The 21,821-nt window shown below is 53.8% G+C and overlaps 1 protein-coding gene across 1 annotated transcript in view; it reads right to left on the reverse strand.

The window, feature by feature from the left end:
* Nucleotides 1–21,821, reverse strand: part of LOC105713792 (AP-1 complex subunit beta-1-like) — a 64,424-nt gene that overhangs the window by 11,856 nt on the left and 30,747 nt on the right. The window contains 11 exon segments of the mRNA XM_064367881.1: nucleotides 3,862–4,005; nucleotides 4,613–4,633; nucleotides 5,479–5,680; nucleotides 6,329–6,588; nucleotides 7,127–7,225; nucleotides 12,446–12,611; nucleotides 13,284–13,399; nucleotides 14,363–14,458; nucleotides 15,185–15,305; nucleotides 18,096–18,317; nucleotides 19,803–19,993. Coding sequence (XP_064223951.1) covers nucleotides 3,862–4,005; nucleotides 4,613–4,633; nucleotides 5,479–5,680; nucleotides 6,329–6,588; nucleotides 7,127–7,225; nucleotides 12,446–12,611; nucleotides 13,284–13,399; nucleotides 14,363–14,458; nucleotides 15,185–15,305; nucleotides 18,096–18,317; nucleotides 19,803–19,993 — 1,638 coding nt within the window.

The following is a 21,821-nucleotide window of genomic DNA, read 5'->3' on the forward strand; positions in this document are numbered from 1 at the left end:
CATAGAAACTGGTCTAACCAACCACAGTACCTAAGAGGATCCCTCGCCTGGCAGGCCTGCTGCTGCTTAACTGCCCTTGTCATTCGAGTCTCAGCTCAAGAACCACCTCCTCCGGGAATCCTGCCCCCAGGCTCCCTCATCCCAGTGATGTTATGGCAGATAAATATGAGCTTGTGTCTGTCTCCCCTGTACCCGGACAGCTCGCTGAGGGAAAGGCTCTGTTTTTCTGTCTTTACCTCCCTGGCTCAGAGCCTGATGTGAAACCAGTGTTTGGGGAGTGTTTGCTGAGCAAACAGCGTAAGTTACAGCCCTGCCCGGGGAAGACATCCGCCAGCGGCATCCTGAGGACACAAACACCTCTCAGGCGGTTACACTCCTGTGGACAGCTCACAGGCCCCGTGAGGTCAAAGGGCCCAGACCCTAACGACCGCTTCCAAAAGCACACCCAGTGCCAGAAACATCAGGCACCAGCCCCCGCCCCACCCTAACCCCCTTGCAGCGGTCATGCAACCCAAGTCCCGTCGAGGCCACCTCCTGTATCTGCCTCCAGGGCCTCTACTTCTCTCCATCTCCAGAGGCACCACCAGCATCTGAGCTCCTCAGATGTCCCCAGGTAAGACAGCAGCTGCCAGGTGGCACCCCATTTCCACCCTCTCCCGCTTTCCACAGCCGCTGAAGTCATTTTGTGAAATGCAGATCTGATCATGGCACCCTGAGAAACCCCTTCCAACCCTGCAGTGGCCTCTAAGGGCCTTGGCCTCCACAGCCTGGTACCCATCTGCTCCTCAGGCTTGGCTTGCCCCCGCCCCTGGGACCTCACACCCGTTGTTCTCTCTGCTTTGAAAGTGCTTTCGCACCCCCATCCTGCTTGGTTAACCCTGAGCACCCTCTGTGCCCCCTGGCCAGATCTGTGAGGACAGAAAGCAGCCTGCTTTGGCTCTCAGCTGTGCCATGGCAGCCGAGAGTACTGCGAGGCTGGCTGAACCTGACCTGGGGCATGGCTCCCTCATGGACCACTTCCCTGGGCCCCCCATTGGGCCTCCTTTCCCCGACCCTCTCTCAGTTGTCCATGGCTGGGGATGGGGACTGCACTGCTCTTGGTCACTATGGGTTCATGATGTCTCACACAGGTCCTAGCAATATACTGAGGTAACAATCTTCAATCTTTACTGGATGAACCAATGAACTATCACCTCAGCTGACCCAAATGCTTAAGGAGCCCAAAAGTTCTGATGCACAGCCAGCCTCACTGCCTTAGACCAGCAGGGTTGGCCAGTGTCTTTAACCCCACAGGCGGGGCGTGGAAATGCGTGAGGAATGAACAATTCCAGGTGGCCACAGGGCTGTTGGGAAGATGTGGATACCTACCGACTGATTCTGAAGGGAGAGTGCACCCGCACCCTAGAACCCTCCCATGACCGAGGCAGTGGGGAAAGTCCTGCCCATGTCATAAGGACGCCTCCTCCAGGCAGCCTGCCCTGATGACTCCTGACTTGGTGATAGGATCACCTTTCCAGCATGCTTTCATCAGATACACTCATCTGACTCTTTACAAAGACAAAGCAGAGATAACACTGTTAAGAAAAACATACCTGTAATCCCAGCGCTTTGGGAGGCCAAGGCATGTGGATCACCTGAGGTCAGGAGTTCAAGACCAGCCAGGCCAACATGGTGAAACTCCATCTCTACTAAAAATGCAAAATAGCTGGGCATGGTGGTGGGTGCCTGTAATCCTAGCTACTTCAGGAGGCTGAGGCAGGAGAATCACTTGAACCTGGGAGGCAGAGGTTGCATGAGCCGAGATCATGCCGTTGCACTCCAGCCTGGGTAACGAGCAAAACTGTCTCAAAAAAAAAGATGAACACGTAAGTCTAGTGCCAGCTTGCCAAAGGTCAGCTCCAGGCTGTCTATTCCTGGCAGCTCTACAGTGCCTGGGAAGGGCTGGCACCCACAGGGTTACAGGAGTCTTCGCTGTCTTCTGTCCCTTCTGCTTCGTATGCCTATGATGCCAGGCTTCTGGCGAGTACAGGTTGGCCTCATGACTTGGCACGGCCAATCAAGGTAGTCAATTGCACATGCTGTACATCATACCATGATCCTATGCTCCCTTGGCCCTGCTGGCCCTGACACCCCACACATGAAGGCAGGGGCATAGGTGGTTCTCACACTCTGTGGGGTCACCATAATGTAAGGGTCTGGAGCAGAGGCTTTAGTGTCGTCACCTGCTTTCGCTTCCAGACTGTCACCAGCTATGTGACCTTAGGCAAAAGCACTCAGATTTCTCAACCACAAAATGGGAGGAAGAGCCACAAGGGGCTGCCAGAAGACGCACGTGCTGGCGGTGGCTGTGGAATGCTGTGCTGTCCCTGCACAGAAGTGTGTGCCTGCTAGTGTCAGAGCTGCTGTCTGCTGTGGCCATCTCAGTGCCCAGACCCTGCCAGGGGACTCCAGTCACCACCACTGCAGGTGTGGCTGGCACATGGTGGGGAAAGCCAGCTCAGTGGGGAAAGGGGGACACGTGCTCCCTCTGGCAGCTTCCTTGACACTGACAGGGCCCACACTGAGCTTTCCTCCGTGCCTGGCCTGCATGTTCTCACATCCAAAACTCAGCTCTCCTTCCCTCAGCCCCGGCTCTTCCCTCCCAGGGAGCTCTCAAGTCTGTCTGTTTCCACCCACAGGACGCCCTCGTTGTCCAGCTGGAGCAGTACTCCTCCTCCCTGCCACAGAACCCCCGCCTCAGTGCTTCTGCCCCACCCCTCCCTGCAGACACAGCCAGCTTTCTCAAGTGCAAATCGGACTGCTTCATCCCTCTGCTCAAAACTTTCCAATGGCTCCGGCTGTGCCAGGATCAAGAGCAAACGCTCAGCCTGGCCCTGCCAACCTTGCCAACTTCCTCCCTCACTGATCCCCAGTCTAGCCAGGAGTCTCGGTGTTGTGCCCGAGGGGGCACAGTGGGCATCTGTGGGCACCTTCAGGTGGCACAACGTGTGGTGCGCCACAGTCAGAGATGCTGGACGTTCTGCCACGAGACAACCACCCCACAACAAGCAACTGTCCTGCGTCCCTCAGTATTTTCTGCATGGCTTCAACATACCCTGAGACGTCCAGGAACACAATTCTCAGGAAAATCGAGGGAAGCCTGTTCCTTGTCTTACTTAGAACCTCACTGGAAGGCAGTGACCACATCAGAAACGAACGGCACCACTGGCCAAAACACTCACGGGGTCCAGGCTACAAACACCCGGGCTGTGGCAGTCACGGTCACAGTGACTCTGCCCTGCAGCAAACACTTGGCAACTTCATGTCTTCTGGGGTGAGTGGGAGGGCGTGCCCAGGCATTTATAAACTGATACATATACTTGTATTCTCTTCCTTTTATGTCTCCATGCAGTGAAAGCATCTGAGTATTTCTGGAATGCTGTGTGTAGGTAGGTTACACAGCCCACCAATTGCATTTAAGGAGAGGAACGGTGACAACGTAAAATGTCTATGATGACTAAGGGGTGCTGGGTCTGATGGCACCGAGAACTACTGCTCCCAGCTGACAGGCCTCTGCCGATTCCCTGGCAGAGGCCGGGGTCTCCCTTTCCTCCAGGCCTTGCTACAGGCTGTTCCCTTGGCCTGGAGCCCCCGCTACCCACTTTTGTTCAGCTAATGAGTTTCTGCGACCCCTCCTCTGGGAAGCCTTCCTAGGCCCCCGCCAAGCCTGACTTAGCTCCTCTTCGTCGGTGTCCCCATGGCCCCCGGCTTTCCTCATCAGCACTGGCCTGAGCCAATTCCACGGCCGAGGCCATTTAAAGGAGCCCACATGCCAGTCTGACTTCTCTCTGCTCCTGCCAAGAAAGAAGGCAGGTGACTTACTGCTTTGGGGGCCACATATGATCCTGACAGGGTGCCCACGCCACTGATTAGGTCAAAGAGGTCGCTCAGGCCACTGCCGATGGGTGCTCCAAGATTGGCTGGTACTGCTGCTGTTGGAGGTGCCACAAAGTTGGTGCCCCCAATCTGGAAAGGGAAGAAATGAGTCAGAGGCAGCATCAGGGGCAGGGACATCAGGGGCTGGGAATGAGTACAACCTGGCTCTTTAGAATACACCGGGGGCCGGGGGCAGGGCAGCCTCCACATCAAGTCTAAGTTACAGAAATGAGACAGAGAGAGGTGGGTGGAGAAGAGAGGCTGAGCCCTCCCATGCCCTGCAAGCCTTGAGCCTTAGCAATAATCACTGGGAAAGGGCTGGGGACACTCCCAAATTGACACTCAGCCCATGGATAAAAGGAGGTCCCGAGACACACGGCTGGGTGGAGACACGCTACGCGGGCGGGTGCTCTCCCTCCCGGACATCAGAGAGGAGTTGTGGGACTGAGGGCTGGCAATTCCCGGGATGACAAGGCGATGAGTCATGGGTGGTGAGGACTGGGCAAGAATCCACGGCTATGGGGCCCAGTGGCAGCTGGATGCCAGTTGGTCAGGGCAGAGGCTGCCAGGACGCTGGACCAAAGCAGTGGCTCAGCAGGCGGGGCTGCTTTGACATCACCCGCCCCTTGGGATGCTGGGCCGGTGCTTTTGGGAGGAGCAAGGACGAAGGCTTGGTGACGCAAGGGTTGAACTGTACCCCTTCAGGTTCATCCCCCATCTCCAAGCGGAAGCAGGCAGGTGAAGAGAACAGGCAGCCACATGCAGAGAGAAAAGCCAGGAAGGAAGACAGAGAGAGAAGGGAAAGAGGGAAGAGATGAGTCAACTGTAGCTCCATCCGAGAGGAGTGTGGTGTGAGGCTGTGCCGGGGCCTACAGGAGGCCCAGACCTGTCTCTATGAAAGGCACCACCCCCACGTCTTCACCCAACACCCTCCCATCCTGCACCACAGCCCCTCCTGTCTCACCCTAGCGGCACTGATCGCCGGGCCCCTGCCCTCATGCTGCCCCCGTGGGGACCTGAGCCGAGCACAGCCAAATGAAGAGGCTTAGCCACCCCCAGTTGCCTGAGGACGCCCCAGGGAGACATCCAGGTCAGTCTCACCACTCCCCTCTCTCCCTGACCTCCCATGCCCTCTCAAATAGGCCTGGCTGGGCTGCTATTCCCAGCTGGGGCAGCATGAGGGTAAGTGGACACAAGTCTGATTCCTCAAAGCCAGGAACACCGTCGCCTTACAGGGCAAAGGCGACTGTGACGCCAGGATCAGGGCAAGGGCTAGGATGGGCTCCCTGCCCGGGGTCTCCTGGGACTCCAAGGTCTAACAAGGGAGTGGAATCCTGTCTGCCACTCAGGGGCTGTGTCACCTTGGAGGGAAGGCTGCCTGGCCTCTCTCAGCCTTGGCCTTCTCATCATAAGTAGGGAGCTCACAATTGCCTCCAACGGCAGATGGTAAGGACCCAATAGAATGTATCGGAGGCACCTGGCTGGTGCCTGGCCTGGAGGCATGTTCAGTGACTGCGCCTCTGAAGACCATTGTCAACATCATCCAGAGGGTCCACGACATACCAGGCTGTCAAGGCCACCGCCAAGAAGGTCCACAGCTCCCATCTGTACCGAGGAGGTGGCCAGGGGCGGGCCGCTTACCGGGGGGCCGAGGTCCAGGTTGAGGAGGTCACCCAGCAGGTCGCCCTGGGCGGGGATGACATCTGGCTGCTCCCCGGGAGGTGCTCCAGCAGGGGCTGTCTCAGGGCTCTCTGTGCTTTCATTCCTGCCAGGACACAGAAGGGAGAGAAGGTCAGTAGGGTGGAAGCATGAGGATGTCTCAGCAAGGTCAAAGAGACCCCAGCCTCCAGGCGCCTCCCCCAGCACAGGCACTGGGTCTCTTCACTGTCCCCAACAGGGCTGTCCACACGGCCCCCCTGCTTCCCCATTCCCACAGCAGACCCATCTTTTAGGCACTCCATGAGGATGAATGAAGGGAGAGGGCCGCCTGCTTCTACCCCTCAGCCCATGCTAAGGAGAAAACTGGATGCCAGCGCCCTAGGACGGTGCCGCCAGCTCACATCAACCACCTGGGAGCAGCAGAGGAGGAGGTTCGGACAGGGCGCTGGAATGAGACAGAACTGGTCTGAGTCCCAGCGCTGTTGGCTGTGGGGTCCTGGACCAGTCACTCAAGCTCTCCTCGTCTGTTGTTCCCATCTGATGAATGGGGACATTTGCTCTCAGAGCTGTCGTTAGGATGGAATGAGGTCATCTAGCAAATACCTCGCGTACAATAAACATCTGCTAAAAGGTGGTCAGTTTTCCTCAGACCCAGGCCTTGCCGGGGGACAACACACCAGGCCCGAGCGCCTGTGCTGCTAAACTGGGGAAGCAGGTGCGAGGCTCAGGCCCACGACTGGCCACTCTCACTCACGAGGCAGTGCGGGGTGGCAGGCTCTTGTGCATGATGCCCCGGCCCCCTTCCACAAAGGCACTGGGAGGCTTATGGTAGACAGAGGCCAGCGTGCCGACGTAGCAGATGAGCTCGTCCAGCAGCGTGGGCTCGATGAGGTCTGACTCTTCAGAGATGAGTGGCTTCTCCGCCAACACCACCTCCTTGGCTGCCACCGGGTCGGTGGAGAGCAGGCGCCAGTAGATGTAGCCACGGTCCCGCAGGTCCGGGTTATCTGAGTCCTTGTGGGCGTGAGGAGAAGCCCATGAAACAGAGCAGAGCAGAGCAGCCAAGTGAGGAGGAGAGGGAGACCTTCCTGCAGCCCCATGATCCAGGTGGGACACGGGGCTGGCCAGTGGGGACAGGAGTCCTGAGTGCTCCCACGAGCCTGCCCCTATACCGCCTATAGGGCTGTGCGCGGGCCCCGGGCTCATTCCCCATGGTGCTCTACTCCAGCCTGGCCACTCCTGTCTCTACTCCCAACTGCCCTCTGTGGCCTGCCCTTCCCGCCCCTATGCACAGACTCAGGTTTCCACGGGCCCTCTTTCTCCTCTCTCTGGTTTGTCTCAACTTCACTACTTGACCACCCTGAACTTTAATTTGTGTTCTAAGCTCCCTGAAGGCAGGGAGCTTGGGTTACTCTGGGGCTGGCAGCCAGTCCCACCCTCAAGATACCAGTCTTAGGAGTGGGCCTGACTTCCAGGTCTAGTTGCTGGAACAAAAGCTCCCCTGCTTCAGTGAGGGCTGTGCTGGGCACGGCGGGGAGGCTGGGGCACCCACCTGAGTGGCCAAACTGAGGACCTGCTGCACCAGCTCCTGTGTTTCTGTTGGCTTCTTCAGGAAGAGTTTCACGATGGCGGTCAGCAGCTGCAGCTGGACCTGCAGGGAGGGAACAGTGGTGACGAGGAGGACGTGTGGGCTTCACATGGGGATAGTGGGAAACCAAAAAGGCTTGAAGAGGAAAAGGGCGTTCAAAGTCCCTGGAAGCCAAGCACAGCAATTCTAGGTTTGGGGTTGTCACGGCACACAGGCAAAGGGCCGCCATGGGTGTTGGTGCCACTGACCAGCCAGACCTCAGCATCACTCACTCAGAAAGGAGCTGAGCAATGGACTATCCGGCAAACCCAAGCAGGCTGGGGGCTGTTACCCAGCCCTAGGGTTCTAGAAACCTGTCGGAGCTCTAGACGCTACAGCACTATGAGAGGCTCACATGTGTGGCTGGTATGCTTCTTATCAGGGCCATCTGTCAACAAGTGGTGACAGTACCATGGAGGCCCAGAGAGACTGCCATCAAGGAGCTGTGCTTCTATCAGAGGGTGGGAACCATTCCTGGTGGCCCTCCACCAGCCCCTGCCGCACACTTGGACATCCCTGAAGCTGGCCTCATCCTGGCCAACACCGCTTTGCCCTTCAGATCTCATGCCAACCCTACCTCCAGACCCCCGATGCTTCTGCAGCCTCTTCCACCTCTCACAGCACCACCAGTTGCTGGCTGTCCTGTGCAGTGAGCTCCCTGTGGGCTGCAGTGAGGTCTGTCTGGCTTACCGCTGTGTCACTAGTTACTGCTCGATCTAGTGCCTGCTGTATAGTAGGCACTTCAGAAATACTTGCTGACTGAAGAAATATCTATGCGAGAACAAGTCTCTACACATAATCCCTCCTTAGTCATGGCCTCATTTTCGCCAGTCCTAGGACAAGAGGGCAGCCCGAGGCTCCTGGAGTCAGGGGCAGTGCAGGAGCCCACATGCTGTGCCAGGGACAGGTCTGTGGCAGGAGGGCAGGAGTGGCAGTGCAGGAAGCCCAGCAGCAGCCGTGCTGGCGGCATCTCCGGGACCTGCCCAGCAGGAGGGCACTTGTGCAGGGAAGGCTGAAAGCGGCAGGCGGAATGGAGGACATGCGGCCCTCCAATTCTGGGACGAAGCAGAGTCTTTGCAATTTGGTTACACGTGGGCCAACAGCAGTAGGCTGGCTGTTTCCAAGGCAGGAGGCAGCCCAGCATCTGGCTTCTAGACTCTAGCCCCTGCCTGGGCGGCCAACGGGAAGCCATTCATCGCCATCTGTAAAAGGGAGGTGTGGCCTACTTCAGGGATTCTTGTGAGCTTTAAAAATGGCTTGCCTGGAGCTGGAGTCAGATCATACCTCATTTGAACTCCAGTTCTGTCACTTCCCAGCTGGGTGACCCTGGGCAAGTCATTTAGCTTCTCTGAGTCAGTTTCCTAATCTATAAAACAGGCATTACACCTCACAGGGTTAATGGGGAGTTGATGAGACCACAAATGTAAAGCAGAATCATGTATTCTGCTCTCTACAGAACAGCTGTCATCATAGTCATTATTACCCCTACTATCACACAAGGACTCTTGAAAAAGTTCTTCCCAACCCAGTCAGCTGGATGCCTGGAATTTTCCTCACTGTCAGATCTGCTGTGGTTCTGGTCAGGTATGCCTCAGGCTGTATTCCCAGAGGGTGCTCTGGCCAGGTGCCAGGGCCCTGCTCAACAATCCATTCCAGTTCCCTTCAACACACTAAGCTGTGAGCCTGTATATTTAGGGCAGACTTCCTGCAGTGATGTCATTACCCCGGCCATTCAGACAGGGTACAGCAGGACAGGGCCAGGCGCAGGCTGGGCTGATATACCACCCTGGCCAAAACTTTTTTTTTTTTTTTTTGAGATGGAGTCTCTCTCTCCCGCCCAAGCTGCAGTGCAGGCGGGTGATCTCAGCTCACTGCAACCTCTGCCTCCTGGGTTCAAGTGATTTTCCTGCCTCAGCCTCCCAGGCAGCTAGGATTACAGGCACATGCCACCACACCCAGCTAATTTTTGTATTTTTACTAGAGATGGGTTTTCAACATGTTGGCCAGGCTGCTCTTGCACTCCTGACCTCAAGTGATCTGCCTGCCTCAGCCTCCCAAAGTGCTGGGATTGCAGGCGTGAGCCACCGTGGCCAGCTGCTGACCAAGACTGTCTAAGTCTGCTGTCCATGGCTGGAGAGGCCTAGGAGTCAAGGATGAGGAGGTTCAATGAGACAATCTAAAATGAGTTCCTTAATTGCCAAGCCTAGCACAGTGGTACACGCCCATAGTCCTAGCTATTCGAAATCCCTTGAACCCAGAAGTTCAAGGCTAGCCTGGGCAACATAGTGAGACTCCGCCTCTAAAAAAAAAAAACCAAAAACCTTCAAATCGTCAGGCACTAAACAAATATTGTTTTGTTTTGTTTTTTTCCTTTGAGACAAGGTCTCACTGTGTTGCCTAGGCTGGAGTGCAGTGGTGTGATCTTGGCACATTGCAGCCTCAACCTCCCAGGCTCAAGCCATCCTCCCCACTAGGCCTCCCAAGTAGCTGGGACTACAGGTGTGTGCCACCATACCCAGCTAATTTTAATAGAGATGAGGTCTCACTATGGTGCCCAGGTTGGTCTCGAACTCCTGGACTCAAAAGATCCTCCTGCCTTGGCCTCCCAAAGTGCTGGGGTTACGGGTGTGAGCTACTGCACCTAGCTAACAAGTCTTTTTGTTTGTTTGGGTGGGTTTTGTTTTGTTTTGTTTTTGAGATGGGGTCTCGCTCTGTTGCCCAGGCTGGAGTGCAGTGGCGCCATCTTGGCTCACTGCAACCTCCACCTCCCAGGTTCAAACAATTCTCCTACCTCAGCCTCCTGAGTAGTTGAGATTACAGGTGCATGCCACCACACCTGGCTAATTTTTATATTTTTAGTAGAGACAGGGTTTCACCATGTTGATCAGGCTGGTCTCAAACTCCTGACCTCGTGATCCACCAGCCTCAGCCTCCCAAAGTGCTGGGATTACATGTGTGAGCCACCGCTCCTGGCCCTAACAAGTATTATTAAAAGAGCTTTGAACTGTGTCATGAACCAAAGACGCAAAGTGAACAGGCCACTGAATTACATCACATCCCCACAGCTACCGTTTACTGTGTTGGAGTGGGCACTTTACACACAATGTCCAACAGTCTTTGCAATCACTCTGTACTAGAGACAAGGAAATGGGTTTGGTGAGTTCAAGTAACTGTGCTCCAGGCCACACAACAGGGAGGAGCCTGGATCTCAAACTTCAGAGCTCTGTTTTTGTTCACAGCACCAGACTCCTGGCTTATCCCTCCCTGTCCAGCTTCTCTCACCCTGGCTTTTCAGCAGGCTTAGCTGCAAAAGACTGACCTACTACAGGTGCAGACGCACACCCCTACAGCAGCGGTTCCCAACCTTTGTGGCACCAGGGATCAGTTTTGTGGAAGACATTTCCACAGATGGGAGATGGGGATAGGGAGGATGGTTTCAGGATGAAACTGCTCCACCTCAATCATCAGGCATTAGAGTCTCATAAGGGAGGCACAACCCATATCTATCCCATGTGCAGTTCACAATAGGGTGTGCGCTCCTATGAGCTGCTGCTGATCTGACTGGATCAGGGAAGGTCTAATGATTTCATTTCACAGATGAACAAACTGAGGCTCAGAGGAGGGGTATGGACTCTGGGATGTCTTATACGAAATCCCGCACTCAGATCTGCTGGGTTACACTGCCCCAGTTGGGCAGCAAAAATTTCTGAGCTCTTGAACAGACTAACAGGCTGTTCCCAGGTAACTGAAAAAAGGGAAAATGACAAGCAGACACTCAACCTCATTCATAACAGAAATGCAAACAGAACTACAGTGAGGTACCCCTGTTAGCTATCAGGCTGGCATAAACAAAGCAGAGGTGGGAGAGGACAATGACACAGGTTATGCACAGCAGACTGTTTAAATGAGCACAAGACTGGGCAAATAAACAGCCACCAGGAGAGGCTGGTTAAATAAAGCATAAATGAATGAGAGCACGGTCTGTGGATGTATTTGTAACAGAAAAAGGCAAGGTCCTGAACAATTTGATCTGTTTAAAAATAAATGAGAGGGCAATGTAGATACAGTTGATTCTCACTACTTGAGCAGTCCATGTGTGTGAATCTGCCTACTTGCTAAAATTCACTTGTAGCCCCCAAATCAATACTCGTGGCGCCTTTGCAGTCATTTGCAGATATGTGCATGGCCATGAAAGCTTTGAGTTGCGTGACACACACATTCATAGCTGAGGTCAGATAAGGCAACACTTTGCCTTCCTGTTTCAGCTCTCATCCTGTAAACAAGCATCCTTCCCACCGCCTATTTAGTGCCATGTTTTTCACATTTTTGAGCTTTTTGTTGATTGCCTTGTTTAAAATGCTCCCAAGCATACTGAAGTGTTTGCCTAGTGTCCCCAAGTACAGAAGGCTGTGATGTGCCTCAGAGAAAACACATGTGCCACAAAAAAACAAAATATATTTAAAAAAAAAGAAAACACATGTGCTTGACCAGCTTCGCTCAGGCATGAATTACAGTATTGATGGCCATGAGTTCAATGTCAATGAATTGAAAATATATATAACTAAGGTGTCTTTAAACAGAAACACACATTTAAAAAGGTTATTAACTGATCAGTTGACAAAAACATTGTGTCTAGATGCTCACAGAAACCAAACTCCGTATTTCTCCCAGGAGCTGTGGTTCAGTACTTGCTAATTCAGTGTTTGCCATGACTATGGAACAGAAGCACCAGGAAAACTGAGAATCAGTTGTATGGATGTGTTAGCTCTCTCTCTCTCTCTGTGTGTGTGTGTGTGTGTGTGTGTGTGTGTTTAGGAAGGGTGGGTGCATGTGTATGTGTCTGTCGGTCTACTGGTGTATTCTGCAATGATCTCCTGAAGTTTCCTAAGAAATTGAGAGCAGTGGTGACCTCTGGGAGGAGAATTTGTGGGCTGCTTTTGTATCTTTTCAATTTTAAACCAAACCAATGTATTTCCTATTGAAATATGAATATGAAAACATAACCAAGAACTTTTGCCTGCCTTCCATGCACACCCCCACAGACCGCCTCATGTGTCCCCCTGACTTGACTGTACTGCAGTGAGGAGGAAAAGGGGTGGTGCCCATCGCCCACACAGCACTCATCTGTCTGTCTGTGCTGTTGACCAGGTATTAGGAAGGGAGAGTTTCATGGCAGTATGGGCCACAGCGGGGCTGAGCTGCCAGTCATGACTCACTCACACCCTGGCTGGCTTGCTGGCTCACCTGGGTGCTCTCGTCATGGAAGCCCTCGAGGAAGCTCTCCAGCAGCTCATCTGCATTGTCGATCCGCTCCGCATACTCGCCCACAATCCAGATCATGGCAGCCCGGGCCTCAGGCTCATCCAGCCAGTCCAGGTTCTCACACAGCGTGGCAATCACACTCTCATACCTGGGAGACCAGGGCACAGCCAGTATGTGAGCCCCGAAGGAGAAGAGGCAACCTGGGGAAGCCAGGCAGGGGGCAGGAGGAAAGGGGAACTGCCTCATAAGACCCCAAGGTGGTGGGTAAAGGAGATCTGAGTTTCATTTGTCACATATTAGCACTTATTTTGGCCTGGGGAGCAGAGGACGGGCAGTGTGGGTGAAATAAGAAAAAACAGGCCGGGCGCGGTGGCTCAAGCCTGTAATCCCAGCACTTTGGGAGGCCGAGGCGGGTGGATCACGAGGTCAAGAGATCGAGACCATCCTGGTCAACATGGTGAAACCCCGTCTCTACTAATACAAAAAATTAGCTGGGCACGGTGGCGCGTGCCTGTAATCCCAGCTACTCAGGAGGCTGAGGCAGGAGAATTGCCTGAACCCAGGAGGCGGAGATTGCGGTGAGCCGAGATCGCGCCATTGCGCTCCAGCCTGGGTATCAAGAGCGAAACTCCGTCTCAAAAAAAAAAAAAAAAAAAAAAAAAAAAAAAAAAAAAAGAAAAAACAAAGTGTTTCTTTTGAGAACGCTGCTTGTGGCAGAGAAGGAAGGAAGAGGAGAGAGATGACTCCTTCCTTTTCCGCCCTGCCATCCCCGTCCCCAGCCAGAGGCAGATGCCCTCTCCCTGGGAGGGTAGGCACGCACTTGTTGGGGTACTTGCGGAAGATGTCCTTGATGACCACGATGGCCTCCTTGACCACGTAGTTGACCTTGGTCTGGATGAGGTCGAGCAGCGTGCTCACACAGCACTCCGCAGATTGCTGCACGGGAAGAGGAGAATGTGGGCCAGGTCCCCACACCCCATTTCCAATAGAGCCTCTGATGACCATGCCGTGGCCGAGGGCTCCAAGTCACTCCTCAAGCACCTTCCTCGTCATAGCGGGAAAACAGGAAAACTCTCTCCCCAGAAAACAGGGGAGAACCAAATCATGGCCCTAGGATGGCAGGGGCATGGGGAATGAAACTGAGGAGAAGCCAGAGGCAGAGCTTCTGAGAGCAAGGTGACTACCTGCAGTCCAACCCCACCTCTCTTTTTATTTGTTTCAGAAAGGGGACTCCTGTGACCAGAACGCTCACAGAACCTCTGACTGTTTCTGCCTTTATTTTCACATGCTGCTCTCATGGCCTGCTCTGAGGGAGATTTCTCAGGATGGCATCACAGGCTCCAAGGCGAGCACGCCTCGAGGGCATAGTCGGGGGATGACCAGCTATCCCAGGACCCTCTAGTCACCAGTGGACCCATTTAAGGAAAATCTGGCTTAGTGGTCAAGGAACATCTCCACAGACAGAGAAAGGAAGGGGATAAAATGCCAGGACGCTGGGACGCTTGGACACAGGGGCGCGTGGGCAGCTGAATGATGACAGTATTTGCCAAAAAATGTTCAACAGGCAGGGCCCTTGCCCAGAGCTCTGTGAAGTGAACGCGAAGTCCACCAAGGCCACCGCTGGCTTGTGGCTGCCCCAGCATCTTGGCAAACGCTGCAGCAGAACCCTGATTATGATGGGTTAATTCAATCTACAGCAACTCCAAGGCCTAAAGGATTCTACAGAGTGAGAAGGAACCCCGCCAGATCTGCACAATACTCGCCATGGGGGCTGCGGTGGTAAGCCTCAGGCCTTTCCAGACCACAAGCAAGCTGGTAGATTCTGCTCGAATCAGACTGGTTTCCTGGTTTCGGCTCCCTTTCCCTTCTCCAGCCAAGGACGGAGTCCCAGGCCCTCACCTCCACCTTGATGGCACAGCGGCCAATGGCACGCACAGCCTTCCGTACGAAGTCCACATCCACTTCTGTTGCATACTCTTTCAGCTCCGCCAACACCTGTGGTCCAAACAGAAAAGATGGGGTTGGCGGGGGACCTGATGGGGCAATCTGTTGGAACACTCCTGGGCAGTGAATATACACAGACTCCCTAGGAGAATGGGATTCTGCCTCCTGCTCCAAGTGGAAGGCCCAAGGGAGGGAGAGAGCTGGCAGGTGCCTGAAAAGGAAAGCAGGGCTGGACAACCTTATTTTGGGTGGATGTAGCTAACATATCCAATACCACTTTGTAAGGGATGACAGGTGATAATAGAAACTTTTAGTTTTGCTCTTGTTGCCCAGGCTGGAGTGCAATGGTGTGATCTCGGCACACCGTAACCTCCGCCTCCTAGGTTTCAACTGATTCTTCTGCCTCAGCCTCCGGAGTAGCTGGGATTACAGGCATGCACCACCAGGCCCAGTTAATTTTGTACTTTTAGTAGAGACGAGGCTTCTCCGTGTTAGTCAGGCTGGTCTCAAACTCCTAATCTCAGAAGATCTGCCAGCCTCGGCCTCCTGAAGCACTGGGATTACAGGCGTGAGCCACCACGCCTGGCCGAGAAACAGTCTTTAGTAACAAAAGCATCAGTTCTTTTACTTGCTTACTAAGTCCCATGTCCCATGCTAAACTCTTCGTAAGATCAACCGTTCATGGTGAGACTGGTCCGCTGGCCCAGAGCCCACAGTTTGGTGGTGGTGGAACTGTCTCACACCAAGCCTGTGCCCTAATCATCACATGCTGCTAACCTGGGCAATGTTGGCCTGGGAGGCCAGGCGGATCATGATGTCCAGCTTCTCCAGCTTCACGTAGATAGGGTCGTTGTACTTCACGAAGAACACCTTCATCTCATGCTTCAAGATCTCAGGCCTGGTGGTGGGGCAGGATGCCCGGAGAGCAAAAAACAAGGCATAAACTCCGTGAGAAAACCCCCTCCACATTTGCTGGGACATTTCTGGCATCTGAGGTGGACCCTGATGTTTGTGAAGGCAGAGTCACTGCCATGGCTCCTAGGCAGAGGGCCCACCAACCGGCCTGAGCGAGGCTCTGACTGGCCCCTGTGTGCCTGAGCACATCACCGAAAGGGACAGGGAGCACAGTGAGAGACTCCAGAGGCAGCGGGTCTCACGGGACGGGCTTGGGCATCAGACACATCTCAGCCCCAGTCCCGGCCTGTGACCTCAGGCCTGTTTGCTCACCCATGAAATGACATTGACACTGGACAGAAACACATTACCACTGCAGGTCTGGGACTGCTAGCCTCAGAAGGCCTGGCGCGTGGCAACTTGGATTTTGGAAGTGTTCCACCATTCCCTGAATGATAAAGGTATTTACCTGTGCCTAGACCATTATACAAAGAATATAGTTTATGCTGAACATGTGCTTCCCTCCTGTGAGTCTGGACTTTGGGTAGGTGCCTCCAATAACAAGCTTGGGTGCCAAGTCTCAAATAGGCTTCCCTGGGCAGAAACACTGCACACACGATGCCACATTTTGCTGGGGGAGGAGTGTGCTCTGTGTGACTCCCCAAGGCAAGGAGCAGGTACAAGGAGGCCTCTCACAGATCCTCCAGACTCCGCCTCTGTCCTTCTCCCCTGTGACCCAGTCGGGCAGCCCTGCTCTGCTGCTGATAGATCTTTGCTGTGGGTACAGCTATATGCTCAGTCCTGGCTGGGCGTGGTGGCTTGCACCTGTCATCCCGGCACTTTGGGAGACTGAGGCAGGAGGATTGCTTGAGCCAAGGAGTTCAAGACCAGCCTAGGCAACATAGCAAGACCCTGTCTCAAAAAGAAAAAATATATTTAAAAAATATATGCTGAGTTCTGTGAGTACTGCTAGTGAATCCTGAGCACGAGGGTGGTCTTGGGATCCCAACACGGGCACAGACCTCATCAGCCTACTGTGAGATCTAGCATGATCGATGCCTGCCTCAAAGAAGCATTGCTAGGCAGGAGCTGTCACGAGCTGGGCCCTTTCACATGTGTCATTGTTCCTCCCTCAAAGGCTACATCCTTCTGCCTTCTGCCAGTATCACCCACCACATTTTTCCTGGACAAGGAAATTTCAGAGAGGATGAGAGGCTGGCACTAGGTCACATGGCCAATGTCAGTAAGGATGGCAGTGGGACGAGAATCACCTGCCTCTGACTCCTACTCATATGCCCTTCCAGAACAGAAAGGAGGAAGGAAAAGGTATGAGGGCAGACAGTGAGGAAGGGGAAAGACAGGACAGAGAGAAAGGAGGAAACAGTACTCTGTGCTGCTGTGCACACTGCGGAGAGGTCCTGGTCAAGCAAGGAGCCTTTGTCGTGCCCCACGGGAGAGGCAAGACCCCGAGATGGGTAGCAGGAAGATGATTTCTGCAATTAGGACTTGGCAAAAGCTGCCCAGCCACATCTCAAGACCAGGGCAGGGCATGTCTCAGTGACACAGACTTCTTAAGAGATTTACCATGTTAAATATAGCACAGGAAACCCTGCACGCTGATCTGCTCTACTAGTCACTACGCCGCATTAAATTCGTGACCCAAGGGCATTGGCGTATAAAGACCCATGCTGCAACCGGGAAGCCCGAGTTTCATCCCTTGGTTTAGGAACTCAGAAGGCTTTCCCATCTTTACCTCCCTAATATCCCAATTCGACCAGTATCTCTAGGTCCCCCAGAGAGTACTAAGACCCAGAATGATGCTACGACCAGGAGGATGTGCTATCTTTTAAGAGAAAATGACTAACGAGGCCCCAGTTCTCTGTGTAGCCCCACTCCCAGCCACAGGGCCTGCTGTAACATACAAATCATCAACAGTTGCTACAGTCAAGTTCCCACTGCTGACTGAGCCATGTGACCAAGAGCTGCGAGGAGAACTCAAGGTCAATCCCACTCCCCAGAGCTGCAGGGCTCCGCCACTCAGAGCCACTTCAGAGGAAGAAGGGGATCATGCCACGAACCCCTCAGACCCAGCACCGCTCAATGGTTTTTCTGCTCCCGCCTACCCTCCACTACCAGACTGCGTGCCCTGGGTGCAGCGGCTCACTGCTGCAGCCATTCTCACGGGAGGAGGGAAGCGGGCGGCACAGCATTCGGAGTGAGTCCGATGCACCCCTCCCCCAGACCTCGAGGTTGATGCAAAGTCCAACAGTTCCTCAATTTCTTGTAGTCCTCCAACCTCAGAGAATTTGACTACAGCTATGGACCCTGTCCCCAAAGAAATGCACACAGATACGCGAAATCTGACAGCCCATTTCAGGACGGCTCTGTGGACTGTGAACCCAGTATCTAGTTTAAGCACCAAGCTAGTCTTTACACAGCCTGCTTCGTGGTTAGGTTAAGCCAGGGCTTCTCAACCTCGGCACTGCTGACATCGCCGGCTGGACAGTTACTGTGAAGGGCTATTCTGTGCACTGTAGGATGCTGACCAGCACTCCTAGCCTCTGTCACTAGAAGCCAGTAGCATGCCCCCCCAGCTGTGAAAACCAAAGTATCTCCAGACACCGCCAAATGTCCCTCAAGGGGCAAAGTTGCTCCTTTGGTTAAGCTGTTCTGGGTTAAGCTATTTGAGACTTCCTGCGTGGTGACAGGTCAGTTTCCTTTGAGAGCCCCCATTCCCAGCAGAAAAGGCTCCCCGAGGGGTACGCATGGCACTTGTGTGTAGTGACCTCAGTACCTTTTCTGCACGATGAGATTGATGTTGCGCAGAGCCACGTACTGCAGCTCCGGCTCGGCCGACAGCAGTGTGACCAGGGGTGGGGCCAGCTTCTTGAGAAGTGTGCCGTAGTAGTCCAGGTCCTTAGACAACATCTCCATGAACTTCATCAGCACCTTCACAGCAGAGAGCACCACAGCAGAGTTGGCGTGGGAGAGCCTGGGTGTGACCCGCTCACAGATGCTGGGGTCCATCCGTTCCAATGCGGCAAACAGGAAAGACAAAGGGAAACATCCTGCTTTTAGTTCTCAAACCAGCATGTCCAGGCCAGGCGCGGTAGCTCACGCCTGTAATCCTAGCACTTTGGGAGGCTGAGGCAGGTGGATCACTTGAGGTCAGGAGTTTGAGATCAGCATGGGCAACATGGTGAATCCCTGTCTTTACCAAAACATATACAAATTAGCCAGGCATGGTGGCGAGCACCTGTAGCCCCAGCTATTTGGGAGGCTGAAACACGAGAATTGCTTGAACCCAGGAGGTGGAGACTGCAGTGAGCCGAGATCATGCCACTGCACTCCAGCCTGGGCAACAGAGTGAGACCTTGTCTCAAAAAAAAAAAAAAAAAAGAGCATGTCCAGCCTAAGCAAAATTGTGAGACCCTTCTCTACTAAAAGTAATTTTACACACTAGCTGGGTATGGTAGTACACGCCTGTGGTCCCAGCTACTTGGGAGGCAGAGGCAAGATTGCTTTGAGGAGTTCGAGGCTGCAGTGAGCTATGATTGTGCCACTGCGCTCCAGCCTGAGTGACAGAGTGAGACCCTGACTTAAACAAACAAGCAAGCAAACATGTTTTTTGTAGGAGAAAGATCTAAATCTTGGTTCTGCTACCTGCTAACTAACCCCCAGCAGGTTCAGATCACTCTGGGCCTCAGTTTCCTCATCTATAGAATCAAGATAATGATGCCTACTTCACAGGATTGCTAGGGGCTTAATGAGATAATGCATGTAAAGAACAAGGCCGGGCGAGGCTGCGGTGGATGGATTGCTTGAGCCCAGCAGTTTGAAACCAGCCTGGGCAACACGGTGAAATCCTGTCTCTACAAAAAATATAAAATTAGCTGGGCATGTTGGCACACATCTGTAGTCCTAGCTACTTGGGAAAATTGACTGAGCCCAGGAGGTTGAGGCTGCAGCTCCAGCCTGGGGGACAGAGATCCTGCCTCAAAAAAAAAAAAAAAAAAAGAAGCAGCAGCACAGTGCTGGCATGTAGTACATACTGTATAGATGCCAACCCCCACTTCATTCCCTTTACCTCTCTAAGCTGCAGCGCCCTCATCTGGAAAATGGGGGATGATGAGAGTTGCATTAAAGACTCTGTAATGTATGGAAAGCACCTGGCAGAGCCCCAGACACCCAGTGAGAATTCAGTGAGCAGCGGCTCTGGTGCTACCCATCTCCTGAACTCAACGGAGGTGCCCTGGACTTCTGTGAGCTCCCAGGCCAGGCTGTGTCTGTGCCCTCAGGAGACACTGAGCTGACTGCCCCAGGCAACTCTCCTGCCTGCCTTGCTCTGGAGAGGTGGGAAGCAGGCAGGCTTCCCTTTAGGTGTGTCTGAGGGTGGGTTGCGGGGCAAGGCCCTAGAAGGGGCCCACTAAGGCCTGAGGACCAATGCCTGGTTGGAGCCCCTGAGGACCCTGATCTGGCAAGCAAGGGGCAGCCTGCTCACCTCTGGGCCTCACGGTCATCCTTGGGCGTATAGTTGGCCAGGCAGTCCAGGATGAAGATCTGGCCCCACTCGGTGCACTCATTCAGGGCTGTCAGAAGCTTGTTGATGGACTGTGGGTTCAGATCGAGCAGATTGCTGCTGGGGTGAGACTCCGCGATTTCTGAGAGCGCTGCTACTGCATTGGCCACCACCTGGCTGAGAGGGTGAAAGGGGCAGAGACTGGGGGTGCTGCTCACAGGCCAGGGGGCAGTGGGGCTGATGATGCGGGCTGGTCAGAGGTCAAATATCCTGAAAGGAATATGACTCGATGGGCAGGCTCTGGAGCTGCAACGAGACGCACTCCAAGCAGTCACCCTGCTGACTCCTCTGCAACCTAGCTCAAAAACAAGTGTGCCTGCCATTTAGAAAAACAAGACATAGCTCCAAGTGCCTAGCCATAGAAAGCATTTCCAGCTTCCTAACACAGCACCCCTGTGTACCAGCAACAGCGGCTCACTTCAATGCTTGTCAGCCGTGCTTCTTAGAGCTAAGGGATTCCTTCGGAGTTCCTCGAGGCTACTGGGAGTGGATGGGGGCTGGAGAAGAGGGGCTTGCCAGGTGAAGCTCCAGGCCCACAATCCATTTCCACTAGAGTAGCTGGTTTTCTTTTTTTTTGAGATAGAGTGGCACTCTATTGCCCAGGTTGGAGTGCAGTGGTGTGATTTTAGCTCACTACAACCTCCGCCTCTCGGGTTCAAGTGATTCTTGTGCCTCCACCTCCCAGTAGCTGGGATCGATTACACACATGCACCACCAGGCCCAGCTAATTTCTGTATTTTTATTAGAGATGGAGTTTTGCCATATTGGTCAGGCTGGTCTCAGACTCCTGACCTCAGGTGATCCTCCCGCCTCAGCCTCCCAAAGTGATGGGATTACAGGCGTGAGCCACTGCGCCCAGCCTGTTTTTTTTGTTGTTGTTGTTGTTTTTGAGACAGAGTCTCACTCTGTTGCCCAGGCTGAAGTGCAGTGACACAATCTCAGCTCACTGTAACCTCTGCCTCCTGGGCTCAAGCAATCCTCCTACCTCAGCCTCCCGAGTAGCTGGGATTACAGGCACACGCCACCATGCCCAGCTAATTTTTGTATTTTTAGTAGAGACAGAGTTCTGGTTGTTGGCCAGGCTGGTCTCAAACTCCTGACCTCAGGTGATCTGCCCACCTTGGCCTCCCAAAGTGCTGGGATTACAGGTGTGAGCCCCCACATCTGGACTTAGGCAGCTGTTTTTAAGTGTGTTCTGCATTGTTTCTAACTTTTCCCTGTGGCCCGTCCAGGGCTCCAGTGCCCATCCCTGTACTAGCCACTCAGTACTGTGTGTGGCAGTTGCTCAGCGTTTCTGCTCAGAGTGGGATGGCTGGGTTTGTGCATTCATATTATTTTTTACTTTTTCTCTCTTTTTTTTTTTGTTTTACCACTACTGTTCCAGCATGTGCATTCTTCATTTTAAACACGCCCTGACAAACTGCCCTCCAAACTGCTGCCACCATCATGGGTAAGGAGACTGTGGGGTTCCATATCCTGCTACATCTGGATGTCCCGTCTTCCAGGCTATGCTACTTCAAGGGTGGCCCTCTACAACCCAGCAAAGATGGGGAGAAGGGAAAAGCACCCCACATGCAGCATTGGTCTTGGTGAGAGGACAGCAACACTAACAGTGACTAGAAGGGGAAGGAGGGCACTAGTATTGATCACACACCCACTGTGTGCCAGGCCATGCCAGGCACGTCACCTTCACAGCACTCCTGCCCACTATGTAGAATTAGATCCATCTCACTGATGAAGAAGACAGTCCTGGAAGCCTAGGCAGTGCTCCAGGTTGTGCAGCTAGTCAGAGGGTGAGAAGGGAATCCAGGTCCAGCTCCCTCCAAAGAGGATGCCTGAACCACCACAGGCACATGAACAACTGGCACCCCAGCCAGGCTCTGACTTCTACGTACTCAGGACTGCCTGGTGAAGGGTCAAGCCAACGTCTTCCCAAGCAAC

The sequence above is a fragment of the Aotus nancymaae genome, unplaced genomic scaffold (assembly GCF_030222135.1).
Source record: "Aotus nancymaae isolate 86718 unplaced genomic scaffold, 86718_ANA_hifiasm-v0.15.2.pri h1tg000076l, whole genome shotgun sequence".
NCBI classification, from domain to species: Eukaryota; Metazoa; Chordata; class Mammalia; order Primates; family Aotidae; genus Aotus; species Aotus nancymaae.